Consider the following 19,397-nt stretch of genomic DNA (forward strand, 5'->3'; position numbering starts at 1 on the left):
TGCCAATGTCCTAGATCATGACGGACTCGGAGCAGCTCTCGCTTGTGTTGAATAGGACATCACGGTGCCATGCGTCCGAATCCCTACGTCGGCGCTCAAGCGCCTCGGTATGGCCTTTGGCGTCAAGCGTGAATTTTTTGAAAGTGTTTCGGAACGGTCTATCCAAAGAGGGAAATGCAGGGCTGTAGTAAGCGAGCAGTGGCGTGGCCACGACTTTAAGCTGGGTGTAGGTCCAGATGGTGTTCAGATCGGCCAGGATCCCATCGAAGGCTCGGCCAGTGACGGTTTCCACTGTGTCCGTGATGTTGACTCTCGTTACCGTCAAGTTTAGTACCTTGCTGAGTCGAACCAAAAATCTCTGGAGGACGTCTTCAGCGGCGGCATTTTTCAGCGGGAGGTGGTCCGTCGCATACAGAATCCGCTTCGAAAATGCACGAGAATCTGGAACCTCAAGTGCGGGTAGACCGTTGAGACTGCTGTCTTGATAAAGCGAAGGGTCGTACCAAAGCTTAGCAAACTTCGCCCAGTCGCGAGGATCGCGCGCAAAAACACCGGCCGTGTCGGCGCCGTAGGAAATAGGCATGACTCCATCCAGAACCATGAGCCCTTGTGACGGGCGGTTTCCAGACGTGCCCGAGAACGCCGCCGGTTGGCGCATAGACTGGCCAGTGTCTGAGCCAATGGCAAGAGATTACATGGAATCCGCATTCAAAGCTCTCTCGAGGCTCACCTAAACGCGCTGCTTTAAAGGTGAGTTTGAAAGTAAGCGACGTTTAAAATAGCTTACTAAAGGTAAGGCGGGAAAGCAGGGTAATCAAAGCTAGAATTATCGGTTATTTAAAAATAAAAGACTCCGTTTAGAAGTTATCGTAATATATAAGCAAAGCCGTCTTCGGCTATTAAATATTCGTTTTCTTTATACCTTTCTTGTTAATAATAAGTTTATTAACTTATTTCTTTATTACGTACTATATAACTATTTCTTTTCGTTTAATTCTAATATATCTACCCAAGATCGAAACTTTAATACGATTACGTATACTATCTAAAATAGTTATAAACCTTTTTAGCATATTAATATAAACTTAAAACGCGGTTTAAAAAAGTATAATAAGGCAGTTTTAAAAAGCTAAGACCGTATATTTAAAAATTATATTACGTACGTTTTGTTTAAAGTTTACGTTTTTCGTTAATAAGTTAACGACCGAGTAGATAGCGGATAAATTTTAATCCTACCGTTAAAAATCGCTTAAAAGCTATCATTCGCACTAAATTTTTAAGAGATATATACTAACTTCCACTTCTTAAAAATATTAAAGACTTTCTCTAATTCTATTCCCACTAAAGCAAAAATCGAATTAATTAGAACGGACTTCCTATACTCAACACAATATTAATTATAGGAAAGTAGTTTTTTACCGAGCCTTTGGTTATTAGAGGGTAAGCGCCAAAGACGAGAAGGGTCAGAGTGAAGTCGTCTGGCCCGGCAGTGTCGTTGATGGTGTTGACGGTCATCTGCAGGACCTACTCTGAGGAAATGGAGGGGTCCTAAGCACGAATAACTTTGTTGTTGGTCTGACAGGATCATTGCCATAGTATTAGTAGGTGGTAGTAATCGGGTAAATTGATCGCTGCGTAAATGAGGCTTTAAAGTAATTGCTGCCGCTAGCGGCGAACGCGATTAACGCTGCGAGGGGCGCACGTTACAGTACTACCTACAATCTTCTAACTTTAGTACTTTGACTTTTAAGCTAAGATGTTGGCTCATGAGGATATTTCTTGTGAAACTTTACAACCTCGCTTTGAATCTTTGTAACGCGTTCAGCCAGGCCCGCTTTGCGAGATAAGCCTAGGCCGCGGAACTCCCATAATGAGACCTCACGCTGCGAGTTAAGAACTTCCTCAAAGCCCTTCCCAAGCCTATCGAAGGCGCCAATTTGGCCGTCAAAGTGCTTAGCGTCCCACGCGCTAAGCGCATCTGGGGACCCAGCAGGCTGGGATATGATGCTTTCAACCCATGTCTTAACAGATAAAGGATCAATGCCGCCCTTAAGAGACCAAGCCTTTTTTTGCAGCTTTCCATTAGGCTGAGGGTTATCCTCCATTCCTTTACAGAAATTCTTATCAAGCCTAAGTATCTATAGGTTAGCGGATTATTTGAATACTTCCTAAGGTTTCTTTTGATTACCTGAGTTTACCATCCTTAGTGTTTTGGTAACAGCTTAAGTGCTCAAGGATCTCCCAAAGTCCAACACTCTTAGGCAGCTTCTTCTCAACAAGGCTAAACACTGAAGTCCAGGAATTGCGTGGCATGAGCCACACTAAAGTCTTAGGGCCTTGTGTGGAGTAAACCTTCCTCCTCACTGGTTTGAAGACGCTTGCAGTGAGCTCCCGAGCCATCTTAATGTTCGATAACATAATCGATAAGAAACCCATGACATCTTTTGTAGCCCAGTCTGAACCGCCAGTTGCCTCTTGAAAGTATTTGGAGTCCAACCAGTTCTTTTGCACATATACCAAGTTCTTGCTCCATTTTTTATCTTGGATCACCAATGGGTGGGTTTCTTTCTGAACGGCTGCGATTAAAAGGTCCTGTACAGCCTCAAGCATCAAGGGTGCCGTGGCTTGCACGTCCCATGTCGCATCAGCTGAGAGTTTAGACAACCCAGGGATGAAAATCAGCTCCCAAGGGTTATAAAGATCCCGTTTACCCTCGGAATCCTGGATGACAACATCTTGTTTGGTATCGATTCTGTCCTATTACAACTATGTTAGCCTGTAGCATTAAGTTTGATTACAGATTTTCGAAAGTACAACTACTTACCATACTCTGCATGACGTGACCAATCAAGCTTTCAAGCTTATTTGTATCATCCAAGTTGCAAAGTACATCATATTCAGGCTGTAAAACCGCTGCTCTTGCTGGCGTAGTGTCCACACCTAGGAACCATCCTTTGCCAATGTGGCCGGAGACCTGATGGCCTTTCATGGCCGTATTTGCGCGTTTTGTGCACTCTCTATTATAGAAATGCATTTGACCGGTCTCAATCTCAAAACCTATCTTGGGCGTTCCGGCAGCTTCTATGAGGAACAGGTATGCAAGATAGACCGTGAGTGCGGTAACGCTTGGGCGAATCATGATGGGCGAGTGAAACAAAGGCGTGAGGGTTTAATATCTCGCAAGGACAAGTTGTTTCACTGCAAACTCCTTCTTGTACCAGGGGATTGAGTAAGGAAGTATAATGTAACACAAAGGGTGGAGGAGAGTATACACCTTTGAGAAAATCAAGATAGGTATTAAATTTATATTCCTCAACCAGCGTCGTGTAAGCACTATATATAGCTTAATAACACTAAAGATAAATGCTATTATTGGATTGACCGTTAGATCTAGTTCTGCTGGCCGCTCGCTAGAGTGCCTCCCCAACCCACTTAGGGGGGCTGATTAACGGTGTTATCCGTAATTATGGGGAGTAGCTTGGAATACGGTTTAATTACAGCGCAGAATCTGCACGCTTGTAAACCTTCTCTCTTTAAGCGATATTCGCCTCATATTTGCTCAATATAACGACCAAATTATTTTATGCTCTCGGTGGAATTAAGCCTTTAGTAAGCGTACCCCATCCCGAGCGGCCCAAAATAGCCTTATCAAAAAGGGTTAAATTTTATCTAAGACCATGACAGCCCACTTTTATTCGCTATTTAAGCTGAAATAAGGTACAAAAGGTGTCAGTCGCAGCGTTTTTTGAGTTAGTATGGTGATAACCAGCATGGAGATGTCTTCTATCACGTTGGGGAAATACCTACTGCTTTTGGAGCAGTGGACCTGAACTTAGTCGGCGATGCCGTTCTTTTCAGCCTTCAAATTAACGAACGAGTTATTAACCTACCTTAGCTACTCGGCTATAGGCGAAGCCGACCAAGTCATCGTTAAATCTCGCTAAAAAGATAAATACGGGTCTGGTAGTGGTGGTGAATATATTAGGTTATACGAATTGACGTAGCAATATCAGCTATTAATTATTACTGCTTGAGGTTGCTAATCGCTTTAAGTTATTTATTGCTGTTTAATAGCCCTAGTGGAATATAGAAATAATTGCTTTACTGAGTACTTTTAAGGTAATAAGACTATTAGCCCTCGTTGGCGAACGGCTTAGGAGTAGGAAATAAGTACTGTTGGTGCTGTGCCGCTGGACTGAGTGTTGTAGACATAACGGGTGGGGCTAGCGTTTTCTAGGTGAAGGACATCTAACATTCTGTCGCTCTCTTTGTGTTGGAAGAAAACATTTCACCTATTGCAAACTCCTGGTCCCAGTAATCTCTGGCTGAGCTGGGATAATCCTACCTATAGCCGGGAGAGACGGACTATATATAGCTGAGTAGATTATTGGTCCACTTAGGAAACCTGGTTCTAGCGTCCTTAGGGTCCGCAGTGGAATCTAGCGGGGCTATAGACCGGTATAACTAAATTGCTTTAAGCTCCTTAGTAGCTAGTGTTGCCATACACCCAGCAATAACCCTAATTGGGTAGTGTAATGCATTTAATAGTTATTTCCAAAGAAGATATTTTTAAATTTAAGCTATATATAACTAGTAATATGCTAGCTATATAATTTTAAGAGGATAGTAATTATAATTTATTATAATGCGATTTAGTATTTATAGTAGCTTTTTATATTAAAAGCGGCGTGCGCTAACCGACTTATTTAAACTAAAGTTTTCTTAACGTATTAAGTCTTAAGTTTCTAAAAGCTTTTTGCTTTGGATTTAGACTTAGAAAAGTTTAAAGTATTTTATTTATATAAATATTATATATAACGTACATACATAGCGAGTCGCTTATTATAATAAGTCGCCTACTTTCCTTTCTTTCTACACTTTTTATCTTAATAATTATTTTTCTTTACGTATAATTATAAATTCTTTTTTAAATAAAAATCGTATTATTTTTATATTTTAAATTATTAAAAAAGACCCAAATTTATTTATATAAAAAATAGCTTTTATTTATAATATTTTAAAAATAATACTTCGTAATCAATATACTAACTTATTATTTTAATATAAAATTTATTTAAATTTAAAAAAAATAACTTTTTTAAAAAAAAACCGTAATTTTTAAACAAGTTATTAACCTAATTAATCAAGGATTTTTACCACGATTTAATAATATATAAAATATAACTAATTACTTTTTTAATAAATATAACGTAATATATATTAAACCATAATAAATAAAGAACTTTATATAACGCTAATTATAATAAAAAACGCGTTTTCAATATAAAATCGATTATTAAAAAGTATTAATTAAGGATTTTATAATTATCTAAGTTTAGTTTATTTTTGTATAAAATACGATTACGAAGTATAAAATATACAATTATAATATTTATAATTTTAATAAGACGGGCTTTTTAATAAGAATATTTATATATATAAAAATTATTATAATTTATAATTATTATAAAAGGCCTTATATAAAATAGCTTAATAATTGAGAATAGGTTTTAATTATTTAAAATATATATACGGATAGCTAAGTACTATTTCTATATATTATTATAAAAAATAAATATTACCTTTTTTTATAATATATTAATAATTAATTCTTTTTTAAATAGCGTATCTACTTTAACAAAAATAAATAAATTATAAATAAAATCGGCTTAGATTAATTAAAATATTTTAAAAAATATACAAAATCTTATATAAAAAGTATTAAACAGCTCTTAATCCTTAATAATTATAATAATTATAAATCAATTAAATTCGATAATTATTATAAAAAATATAGTATTATCGTTTTTTATATACCTCTTTATTTATTATATAAGTTTTAGCTTTTTAATATTAATTATTTTCGCCTATTAAAAGCTTTATATAATAAAAAAATTAAAAAAATAATACGAATATAAATTATATATATTATTAAAAACGACTTTTTTTTATTTTTAAAATAACTTTTTTTATTTTAATAAGTAAAAAAAACGTATAAACTAGTTTTAAATAAGCTAGAATTATATTTTTTAATTTAAAAATAATTATTTTTTATTTAAATTTTAAGTTAAAAACGTTAATATTATTTAATTTATATTTAAATAACTAAAGTTTTTAAGACTTAAAAATATTAATTATAATATATAATGCCGTACGAAGCTCTATTTTATTTAAAAAACGGATTTATAATTATTAATATAACTTATTAATATATTTATATAAAGTTATTAATTTATAAACCAAAAGTATTAATAAATTAATATATAAATTAACTCCTATTAAAATTAAATACTATAGGCTTTATATAATAAATAAAATATTAAATAAGCGCCGGAGGGCTAAAAAAATATAATTATATTTTAAAAGCTTATTTAATATTACTAAGGCCGAGGTAATTTAAATAAAAAAAAAGGTTATTATTATACGTTTTTATATAATAAAAATAAAATAATATATTAATACCCTTTTCTAAAATTTTTTTATAAATTTCCTAACAAAATCTCTTAAATATATTATAAAAGTTTTAAAAAAAACCTTTAAAAAATTTTAAAAATTTCTTTATAATTTCTTTTAAAAAAAACAAAAAAAATTTTAAAAAATTTTTTACGATTTTTTTTAAAGTTTTTTTAAAAAAATCTTAAAAAGATTTTAAGTTTTTTTAAACGTTTTTTTTAAATATTTTTCAAAAAGTTTTAAAAACTTTATAGCTTTTTTTTTTAAATAATTATATATAAAAAATAAAAAATTTAATTATAAACCGTAATAATTATCGTTATATAAAAGTTAATTTTAATTACGAAATATTTATAAATACGATAATTTATATTATTATAAAAGTTATATATTAAAAAGCTTTATTATAAAATAAAATTTAATATATAAAATAAATAAAAATATAAAAAAATTAATATAATAATATAATAATAAATATATAATTTTATAAAAAATATAAAAAAAGTAAATATACGTATATTAATTTTTATTTTTTAAAAATAATTTTTTTTTTAAAAATATTATTTTTAAATATAAAAATAACTCTTATTTTATTTTATTTTAATATTTATTATATATAAAATTTTAAATAATATTAAAAAACTTAATTTAAATTTTTATTTATAACTTTTTTTATTATAATATTTTTTAAAACCTCGGTTACTTTATTAATAATATAAAAAAATAAAATAATAACGTTATTAAAAAATACGTTATTTATAATTTAAACGTTTAGTTTAATTATAATTATATAATAAAAATTAGCTTAATTAAATTTAATATTATAAAAATAGCCTTTAATTATTATAATTATTATAACGGTAGTTTTACGTTTATTAATATAAAAAATTAAAATAAGTTTTTAATTATAATAATATCTTTTTTAAATAGTTTCGTTTATAAAATAAATAAATTTAACTATATTTATTATAAATCTAAATATAATAAAAACTTTTATTAAATAAAAATATAAAATAACGGATTTGTTTATAATAAAATTTATAAGAATTATATAAATTATATAATATATATCTATTATATTAATAATATTTTTATTATAAAAGATAAGTATATAGTTATTATTATTTTAATCAATTATATCCGGCTTAAGCTCGAATTTATAAATTATTCTTTTAAATAAGAACTTATAAAACCTTTTATTAATAATTAAAAAACGAGCTTTCTTTACGGTTATAATAATATTTATACCCGTAAATATAATCTTTATTTTTAAAAAATAAAAAAAGAAATATTAATAAAAAGCTATCGTTAAGTATTTTAAAATAAATTATTATTTATAAACTTATTAATAAAATTAATAACGATACGTTTATAAAAAGTCTAGTAAGAGCTATTAAATAATTAATTAATAAATTCTAATTTTAAAAGTTTAATTATAATAGCTTTATTAAGGAAATCTTATAATATATCTCTTACTTTTGAATTATTATTTTATAAATTAAGTATCGTAGTAATAAAATCTTTTTTAATTATATTATTAACTATTAAAATCTTAATTAATCTTTACATTACTTTAAAAAAATAAAATAATTCGCGCATTTTCGCTATTAACTTAATATTAAAATTAATTTTATTAATATATTAAAAAAAGGTAATATATATATTATTAACGTTACGGTTTTAATTAATTATAATTATAATTAGTATTTTAATAAGGATAATAAAAAGAATAAAAATTTACGAAATAACTTCGACGTCGGTATTTCAGCTTGTCTGTTGTCCTTCCGCTTGGGACACACCCGGAAGCAGTGCCTGAACGGCTACGGCTGTACGAGGAGATCCGAAGTAAAAGGGCGCATATATTTGCATTCCGTTTATTATAAATTATTTATATTTATCGGTACGGCTAATAACGCTATCTAACAAAAAAAATCCTTTTTTAAATTTTAAATTAATATTAAATAAACTATTAATATTATTAAAGAAACATTTATAATCGATAAAAAGTTAAGCTTATATACTAAAAGACCGATTCGTTTTACTATTTATATTAACTTAATATATTAAAAAAATATTTTTTTAATAAGTTCCTAAATAGTTTATAACCCTTTTTTAATTAAAAATAAACGAAATCTTTTAAAATAAAAACAATATAACGATATTTTTTATTGAATATTATTTTTATTTATATTTACTTTCTTATAATAAAAAGTTTAGTTTCTTTTTAAAATATATTTTTATTAAAAATAGTATTTATATCGCTTAATAAACTATAATATTTCCTTATAATTACTTAGTAGTTTAGTTACGTATTAAAACGGCCCCGTATATATAAACGGGCTCGCTATATCCCTTTATTTAGGAAAAATAATAATAAAAATATATTTATTATAATATTTATTTTATTATTCGCTTTACTTTTTTATATTACTTTTCCGTATTATTTTTTAATTATATTATTTTTTATAATTAATAAGCTTAGTTTATATACTTACCCGGCTAGTTTATAATTTTACCCCTTTTATTAAAAGTGCTTTTTATTAAAAAGATTATATTAAATAGTAATATAATTATATTATAATTTAGAAAAGTTTTTTTAATTTATGAGTATATTACGTATACGTATAAAAATATAAAAAATACCTTATTCTATACGACCTTTTAATAAACTTATTAAATATTATTTAAATTTAGAAATATAAAAATATATTAACGCTTTATATTATAATTTTATAAATATTTAAATTTCGCGATATTTTACTTATTAATTAAGTAATTATACGTCGATAATTTTAAAACTTTTTATTATATAGATTAAGACGATAATTACCGGCCTTTTTATAATAATTAAAAAGCCGAGATTATAAAAATATATTTTAAATATTAAAAAATAGATAGGTCGACGCTATATATTAAAATTAAAATTAATTAATAAGTTATTAAGCGTATATAAAATATCTTTATTTTTATTAAAAGGTTTTATAATTTAATCTCGTAATTATAATTAATTATTTTAAATCGAAACGAAAACTTAATCATATTATTAAATAATAGTAAAATTACGTTATTAAAACCGTTTTATAAATTATAATTTATTATATAATTCGCTATAATAATATTATATAATTCGCTATAATAATATTATATAATATACTAAGCGAGTATTTTAATATATAAAAAATAAGGCTTTTAAAAAATAAAAAAGCGGTTAAATTAAAAAATTTTTATTTTAATAGCTTTATATATAACCTCGTTATTTTTTTTAAAAATTATATACCCCCGATATTTAAATTTATTTTTTTTATATTATTATTATTAATAATAAAAAAGGCTTTATATTTTAATAAAAATTAAAAGTATAAAGTATTATTTTTAAGTTTTAGATATTATAAGGATTATTATAAACGTATTAGTTATAAAATTTTAGTTTTATAAACGGTATAAATTATAAATTAAACGCCTAAGCCGGCTTTAATAGTTTTATTTTTTAAAAACTTATTAAAACCCTAAACTTTTTCGAAATTTAATATAATAATACCGCTATTTATATTAATAAGGGCGAGTCTTGTTAATATAAATATAAAAAGCTTATTATATTTAAATTAATAATTAATATATTTATATTAATACGGAGTATATTTTATAATAGCCGGATAATAATTATATTTAACGTATTTACCGTAATATTTAATTTATATATTTTAATACTTAGCGTATTTATTATAATATTTAATATGTTTATTATTATATTTTTTATATTTATTATAATATTCGGTATATTTATTATAGTACTCGGTATATATTCCGTAGCCCCCAGTATATATTCTATAGCCCCCGATATATTATTATAATATTTAATTTATTAATCGTAATACTTATTATATTTACCATAAGATTTAATATACCTTTTCTATTATTAAAAGTATTTATTATAATATATATAGCTACCCTTTTATTTAAATTGTATTTTTTTATTATTAAATAATATAGATATTATCGACGGTTTTATAAAGGTATTAATTTAAATATTAAATATTAATTTAAGAGCCCGAGGGGCTACGCTTTTAGTAACGCCCGTATTATTTTAAAATATAAAGCTATTTTAATTAGATTTATTAAAATCGAAATACGGTATAGAATTTATATTTAATAAGGCTTAAATAATTTTTTATTAAAACGTTAAGACGTAAATTTAAATTATAAAAGGGTTTATAATTAATTTATATATTATAAAATCCGTTATTTTAGGATTTTATTTAAGCTTTTAAAGAGTTGTACGAGTATAATAAGATTATTAATTATTTAAATTTAAAAAAGTAATTTTATATAATAAGGGTTAGTTAGTAATTTATAAGAAGCTTAGGAGCCGGTTTAAAGCTTTATTTATTAATATAAAAAAATAATTTTATATAAATTACTTTATAATAGTTAAAATATATAATATAAATAAGATTTAAATTTTTATATAAGATTATTTTCAATACGTTAAAATTTAAAAAGATATTTAATTTTAATAATAATTTATATAGTTTTATTATAATTTTATTTTAAAAATACGTATTTTATTATATAAGCCTATCGATAATAATATATTTAAAAAATATATAGCTTAGGTAAAAAAAAAAAGACGAGCTTTATAAAAAGCTTTCGATTTTTAAAATATTAATTTTAAATACGTATATAATATTTATTTAAGATAATTTAAAAATTTAAAAAGGGATAAAAATAAAAATTCGATATATTAAAGAGTTAATCGTTAAATATAAGATTATTTTAATCGACCGTTATGACTATTTTATAATAATTAACGTAAGCGTAATTAAAATATTTATAAAGGAGGAAACTTTTAACGCCGGGATTAGGTATATAATAAAAACGAGTTATAATATTAAATTAATATTAAACGATTATTTAATAAATTATTATAAAATAGTAAACGGCGTCGATACGTTTAATTTTTAAAACGTAATATTTAAAACAATATAGATATATAACTCGTTTAGGAATATAAAAAAAACGTTAATGTACGTATTAATAAACTCGTTAATAAAGGATATATATTTAATTATATATTAAATTATAAAGCGGAAGTAATAATAACGGCGGAAATTAATTAAATAGTATTAAAATTATTAAATATTAAACTTAACCTCGTGGGTAAGGAAATAAATATTATTAATATAGAAAATTTAGTTATATAATAATAAGAGGTAAAGGGATATATCGACTAGCTTACTTTGAATAAAAAAAATAATTTTAATATTAATATATTTATTTTTTTAATTAAAAGCCTTAGCTTAGATTATAAGGAAATTTTTATAAAGGATATATCTATTTCTTTTAATAAAGGAACTATTTTATATAAAAACGACGTTAATTTTACGTATATTATAAACTAAATAATTAAAGCTATAGCAAAATTAATTATTAAAGTAAATAAAAAAAAGAAGACGTATTTTTAAATCTAAGCCCGTATTAATAAAAATATAAAAAACTATATTATATATATAAATACCGGGGCGTTAATTATTTTTATTAATTAATAATAGCTTATTTAATATATTAAAAAGCCGGTAATTAAGTTAATAAAAGTAAAAAAAATACGAGGGGTTAATAAAGAATTTACGGTTATAAAAAAAACTATTTTTAATTTTTATTTATTAAGGTTTATTTATAGAATAGAGGTTAAAGCTTATTTATTAATTATAATTAGGATTATTAATAATTTTACGGTGTAAATATTATTTAGTATTTTCTTTTATAATATATACGGGCTCATAGTAAATTTTAATAAACGAATAATTACTTTTTATTTAATATATAATATTATTTTAAACGTATTTATTAAAAAACAATTTTTTATTATATATAAAGTTACCGTAATAGATAATTATACGATTTTATTAAGCGAATATAAAATTATATTTATTAATTTTATTAATTTATTTAAATATAAAAGTAGCGATAATAAGAATACGAAATATATTTTATATTTAATATATCTTATAATATTAAAGTTTATTTACGATTATATTAATTTATACGTCGTTTTAATATTTAATTAATTTAATAAATTAATTTTTATTAAATAAAGTTTAAAACTCGGCCGTATTATATTTTATAACGATAGCGAAGAAGTAATATAAATAATCGATAATATTATTTCTTTTTTATTTATATATACTAAAGGAGGGAAATCGTATAAATTAATAAAAAAATATATTTTTTTAATTATAAGCGAAGCCGATTACGACGTATTTAAATAGTAAAAGGACGTATTAATATATAGGATTTTAAAGTTAAAATTAATATTAATAATTAAAAATAAATACGGTATTAAAGTATATAATTAGAATTAGTTTTACGTTAATAAGTTTATTAAAGTATTTAATAAAGTCGACTTTTATTACGATCGTAAGGTTATTTTTATATTAAATAAAAATAAAATACGTATTAACTTTTTAAATAAATAATAAAATTAAAAATAATCGGTTTAGAAGTTTTTATTAAGTATTATTAATAGGGCATTTACCGATATTAAGTTTAAGAAACGATATATTTTAAATAAAACTAAATAGATAATAAAGCCCGCGGTTATTATTTACTTTTTTTTATTATTTAAAAGTACGACGCGAATAAAAATAAAATTAAAAAGCGTATTATAATTAGTATAAAGCCGGTTAATAAGTAAATAATATTTAATATTTATTTTTTATTAGATTAAAACGATATTATAAAATTATTATATAAAGAAAAAGTAATATTTATATTTAATATATTAAAGTTTTTCTATTAATTAAACATAAATTTAAAATATTATAATCGTATAATTGTAATTAGCCCTCGCGGGTTAAAATATTTTAATATAATATTAATAAGATTTAAAAACGTTTTAATATATACTTAACGGTTTATAAACCGATTATTTTTTAAATATCGGTATTTTATATAAATATATACTAATAATATCGTAATTTTTAATAATAATAAAATAAAATACTTCGAATATTTTAAAACCGTTATTAATATTTTTAATAAAAACCGTATTTATATTAATATAATTAAGTTTTTTATTAAATTGCTTAAAATAGTATTTTTAAATATATTATAAATAGTAATAAGATTTATAAAATAGACGACTATATATAATTATTTAAAAAGCTAATTTCTTTATATATATTTAAAAATCTTAAAATATATCTTAATATAATAAAGTAGTTATATATTAAAAATTTTTAATATAATATACTATTATATTTTTTAAACGAACGGAAAATATATTTAAACGTTAGCCTTTATATATAAAATTAATTAAAAAAAAAGTAAATTTATATTTACTACGTAAAGATTATTATAAAAAAGATTTTTAAATTTATATTAAAAAAGATTAAAGTATAAAACTTTTTATAATATTTCTTTTATATTTAAATAAAAAGGACTTATTATAATTTAAAAAAACCGCTATTTTTTAAAATTTATATATATTTTTTAAAATTTGATTTAATAATATTTTAATTAAACGTCGATTAGAACGGAAAAAAAATCTTTAATAAAGATCTTATTTAAAAATATATTAAGTTAATATTATTTTTTTTTTGATTTATAATTATAGTTAAGAAATAATACGGCGTTATAAAAGCTAAAGTAATTATAATTATATAAATTATTAAAAAGCTTAAGAAATTTATATAATTTAACTATTACGAAATAAATATTTTAATTAATTATATTATTATAAAAAAGATCGTTATTTATATTTTATTATAAATAATAAACTTTAATAAGGCTAATTTTAAGTTTATAAATATAATAAATTATTTTTTTTAATTTAAGTTGCGAATTACTTACGTTTTAAAAAAGCTTAATATTATTTTAAATACGCTTTTACGATTATTTATTAAAAGACCCGATTTTATAAAGCGGTTTTTTTATAAAAATAAATTAAAAAATATTAATTTTAAAGAATTTATAAACATTTTTAAAATAGTAATTTAAAATACCGTAAATAAAAACTATATATTAAAAATAATAATAATTATAATTATAACGCTATTATAAAACTTAATATAAAAAATTATTAGCGGTTATTAATATAATAAACGATTACGTTTTATAAAGGATTTTATATATATTATAAAGGATTTAAATAAAGAATATTATATATCATTATAAACTATTATAATTAATAAATTATTATAAAAAAAACGTTAAAAAGTATAACGACCTATTACGCCTTAATATTTAAATAAAAAAAGATTATTATATTATATTACGACCGATAATATTTATCGATTTTATATTTTTAAATTAATAATTTAAAACGTAATCCGATTTATTTACGATAAAAACTTTTATATTAAGACCGAGTAATTATTTATAAAACTTAAAAATTTTTATTTTGAAAAAAAAAAAAGTTAGTTATAGAATACGTTAAATATTATTTAATTTATTATAAAAATTAAATATACCGTACGCTATTTATAAAAAGCTTTTAATTTATTGTATTTATTAATATATTATATTATATAATTACGATCGATTTCGTTATAAATATACTAGAAACCCTTTTATAATATAGCTTTTAAATATTACTCGATTTTAATATATTTAATACTTTTATAACGGTAATATATAAGTTTTTTAAAAAAGTAATATTTATTTTTAATAATATTAAATATAAAATATATTATTAAGTAAGGGTGTTACTCTACGTTTTCTTATTATATAATTAAAAATCTTTTTAAAATATTATTAACGATCGGGACCCGAAGTTCGTTTCGGCCGTTTAAAAAAGAATTTTTAAAATAATAAATATTAAATTTTTTATTTTTATTACGTATTATTTTTAAATAAATAAGTAAAACAAATAGAATAATTAAATAATAAAAATTACTATTCGTTTTTATATTTTTATATTTTTTAAAATATTATAAATAGATATTTTCCCGGTTTTATAATATATATTTAATAATTTATTAATTGTTATTATCGGCCGATCGTTTAATAAACTTATATTAAGTTTTAAACTTTAATCGGTATTAAACTATATTAAATTAGCGGCGCTTTTAATAAAATCGATAAAGGTATTTCGTAAAGTTTATTAATAAAAAGCCGCCGTGTTTATTAATATTACTAAAATAATTTATAAATAATAATATAATAATAAATATTAAAATAATTCTTTTATAAAAGCGATAAAGTCTTTTTTAAATTTAATAATAAGTATTATTTTTTAAATAAGTTTAAAAAGAAGTGGTTATTTAAGTTGGTAAGGCTTTTTTATATTATATATATAGTAAATTTATTAATTTATAAATTTAACTTTTTATTATAATAAAACGTTTATTTTATTATATTTAATACGTAATTATAAAAAGCTTTTTAAAAAAACGACTTTTTTAATAAAGTAAAATCTTTTTTCGATCTTATAATAATAGACGGTATAAACGAGTATAAAGTTAAAAGACTTATTTAATATCGAATTATATAGCGTAATAAATACCCTTTAATTAAATACTTTATTAAATAAATAAGTTAGACCTTATTTAATAATACTTAAGAGCTGCGTAAGAATTTTATATTAAATATAAGCGATTATATTAAGAAATTTAAAATAATAAATTTAATTAATTAAAAAAACGAATATTATAAAAAAAAAAAAGCGGTTAAACGCGACGGCGCGAGCGGGCTATATATAAAATAAAACTATACGAACTAATTATAAACTTTTATATTTTTTTATAAATAAACTCCGCGTATTATAAAACGTAAAATAAAACTTTAATTATTTATAATTTTAATTCAATAAAAAGGTTTTTAAACTTTTTTTTATAATTTAAAATAGTTTTTTTTTTATATATTAATTTCGCGTTTTTTTATATAATTACCGCGGCCGTAAAACTTTAAAATAAAAAAGTAAGTATTTATTTAAGCTCTTACCGTTTTAATATTATTATTTTTAATATTTATATTTATATATTTATTTTAATTGTATTTATATTTATTTACTTATTTAATTACTTATTATTTATAATCTTTTTTTATTTATAAAAGTTTAAAATATTAAGTTAAGATTTTTTTAATTACTTATTATAATATTTAATTAACCGTAAATATTATATTAATTTAATAAAATTCTTATTATAAAACGTATATATTTTATATATTTTTTACTTATAATAATTACGGCGTTATAATTATAATTATAATATTTTACGTTATTTTATTATATTATAATTATATACCAATTTGTTTTTTATATAATATTTATTATTTATAATTAAGTTAATAAAATAATTATTTATAAGAATATTATTAATAATATATCGGCCCCCGCTAGCGCCGGTATAAAAACGTTAATTATAAAAATTATTAATATTTTATTTTTTTAATACGTTATTTATATTATATCGCCTATTTACAAAAATATAATCAATATTAAATCGTTTTATAAAAAGTATTAAGCTTTTTATATTAAGCTCGATTTCAAATTTAATATACCCATTTTTTTTTTATAAATATTTTATAAAATCTTTTAATAAATATTTTAAAATATAATTAAATTAAAAACGATAAGTTTATACCCTTTTTTAATTTTTATATCGATACCCTTAAGCCTTATATTAACAATTTTAATATTATTTATATAACCCCCGGCTTTACGACTTTTTAATATAATAATAATAATAATAAAATATTATATATTATATTTAAAAACGGTTAAAACCGCCCGGTTTTTTATAATAATAAATATTTTATTATATTTTAATTAACCGTTTTTAACTTTTTTAATATTTATAAATTTAAATATAATAACGACGTAGCGTAGTTAAATTATAATTAAATAAATAATTATATAATTAAAAAATTATAAAATAATTAAAAAAATATAAAAATAGCGAATTTCTTAATAAAAAAACGTTTATTAATATTAATAATTATAATATAAATAAAAAGGCTTAATATAAAAAAACGGAATATAATAATATTTTTAATTATATTATTAAAAAGGCCGTAATTATTTATAAAAAAAAGGGAAGGAATATACGTTTTAAATAGATTATTTTAATATTTAACGTTTTTAATACCCTTTATATTTTTTATATTTTTTAAACGTCCGGCGGCGTAAAAAAAACATATTAAAATATTAATAAGTTTATATTAATATTTTTAAACGTTTTAATTTTAAATTTAAAAACGTAAATAAATTTTATTTAAAATAAAAAGTTTATAATTAAATTAAAAAGTATTTTATTAACGCCGTTTTTAAATATAAAAAAAATAATTATAAAGTTTAATTTTTAAATATTATATTTTAAAAAGTTTTTAAAATTTATAATTAAATTTATAAAGATTTTATAAAAAATAAAACGTAAATTAATAAGTTTTTTATTTATATTACGATTTTTAATAATATTTATATAAATAATAAAAGATATATTAACGGTAGTATTATTAGCGTTATTTTTAAAATCGGTCGTTTTAATTTATTTTTTTTTATTATATTAAAATTTATAATATAGCGTAAATTAAGTAAGCGAAATTTAATAAGGCTATTTATTGTTAAGAAAAATATAAAAGATATATTAATATTTTTATTAATAAAATAGCGGTTTTAAAAGCCTATTTTAAAAAGTATAAAAAGTAACCCGTTATTAATAATAATATAATAAATATAATTATAAAAAACGTTATTACTACTATTCGTTATATAAAAATTATAAAAAAAGTAGTTAAATTTATTATTGCTACGTAGGTTAATATATAAGCCGAGGTAAACGGTATTTTAAAAAATTTTTAAATTAGTTTTATTAATAAAATTAATTAAATAAAGAAGGTATATAATGAGATAAAAAAAAAGTTAGTATTAAGAATAAAAAGATATAGGACTTTTATTAAAAAATTAATACTTTTATTATAATTAAACTCGGTTTTATAACTTTTATAAAATAAGTATTACCGTCGTATTTAATTTTTATATAATCGACTTTTTTATTGTATAAGCGCCCTTTTTTAAAAAAGTTAATAAAAAACTTATTAAAAAAAGTTATTAATTTAAACGTTATTTTTAGTTTTTATTATAATAAGAATTAAATATTTAAATATAAAGTTATGATATATAAAAAATAAGAAATATTAAGAGTTAAGTTTATTTATTTTAATTAGGACAATGATTTTTATAAAGGGGGTATATATAATATTTTTTTATAGTTATTTAGTAGTTTAATTATGTATTAAAGCGATCTTATGTATATAAATAGGCTCGTAGTATCCTTTTATTTAGGAAAAATAATAATAAAAATATATTTATTATAATATTTATTTTATTATTCGCTTTGTTTTTTTATATTGCTTTTTTATATTGCTTTTTAATTATATTATTTTTTATAATTAATATACTTAGTTTATATATTTACTTAGCTAGCTTATAGTTTTACCCCTTTTGTCGGAGGTGCCCTTTATTAAAAAGACTGTGTTATAAACTTAATAAGCCGTTAGTTTTAAACTTATAATATAATTCGTTTAATAAATATTTTATTATTATAACGAATCTATTATTAAAACTAAATTATATAATAATAATACCTTTAAACTAATTTATATTTAAATATAATATATATTATATTTATAATACGGCTTTAATAATTTAATTTTTCTATTTTAACTATCTATTTATTTAAAAATAATAAATTATTAAAAATTTAAAATTTATATTAAATTCTTTTTATAAGATTTACTAAAATTTAAATAAAATTTTAAATTTTAATCCGAAATAATACTTTTAAAGATTCCTTAATTATAAAACTAAAATATTTATATAAATATAATAACCTAATTTACTAAAATATACGTTATATAGCCGAGGATAGTAATAATAAATTTTAAAAATTTATTTATAACGGTTATTATTAAATTAAAAAAAAGATAATTTAGTAATTTCTATA

The 19,397-nt window shown here is 21.4% G+C and overlaps 2 protein-coding genes across 2 annotated transcripts; both read right to left on the bottom strand.

The window, feature by feature from the left end:
* Window positions 1–10: 10 nt before the first annotated feature.
* CORC01_09925 (uncharacterized protein) lies at window positions 11–658 on the bottom strand (the record flags this gene model as incomplete). The annotated part of the gene is made up of 1 exon (XM_022621554.1): window positions 11–658. The coding sequence occupies one exon, from the start codon at window positions 656–658 to the stop codon at window positions 11–13; it is 648 nt and encodes a 215-aa protein (XP_022471980.1).
* A 1,093-nt stretch (window positions 659–1,751) lies between these two features.
* Window positions 1,752–3,139, bottom strand: CORC01_09926 (uncharacterized protein; the record flags this gene model as incomplete). Its single annotated transcript, XM_022621555.1, has 3 exons — window positions 1,752–2,130; window positions 2,189–2,757; window positions 2,825–3,139. 3 exons carry the CDS (start codon window positions 3,137–3,139, stop codon window positions 1,752–1,754), a joined length of 1,263 nt encoding a protein of 420 aa, XP_022471981.1.
* Window positions 3,140–19,397: the final 16,258 nt, after the last annotated feature.

The sequence above is a fragment of the Colletotrichum orchidophilum genome (genome assembly GCF_001831195.1).
Source record: "Colletotrichum orchidophilum strain IMI 309357 chromosome Unknown Scaffold_93.1, whole genome shotgun sequence".
NCBI lineage: Eukaryota > Fungi > Ascomycota > Sordariomycetes > Glomerellales > Glomerellaceae > Colletotrichum > Colletotrichum orchidophilum.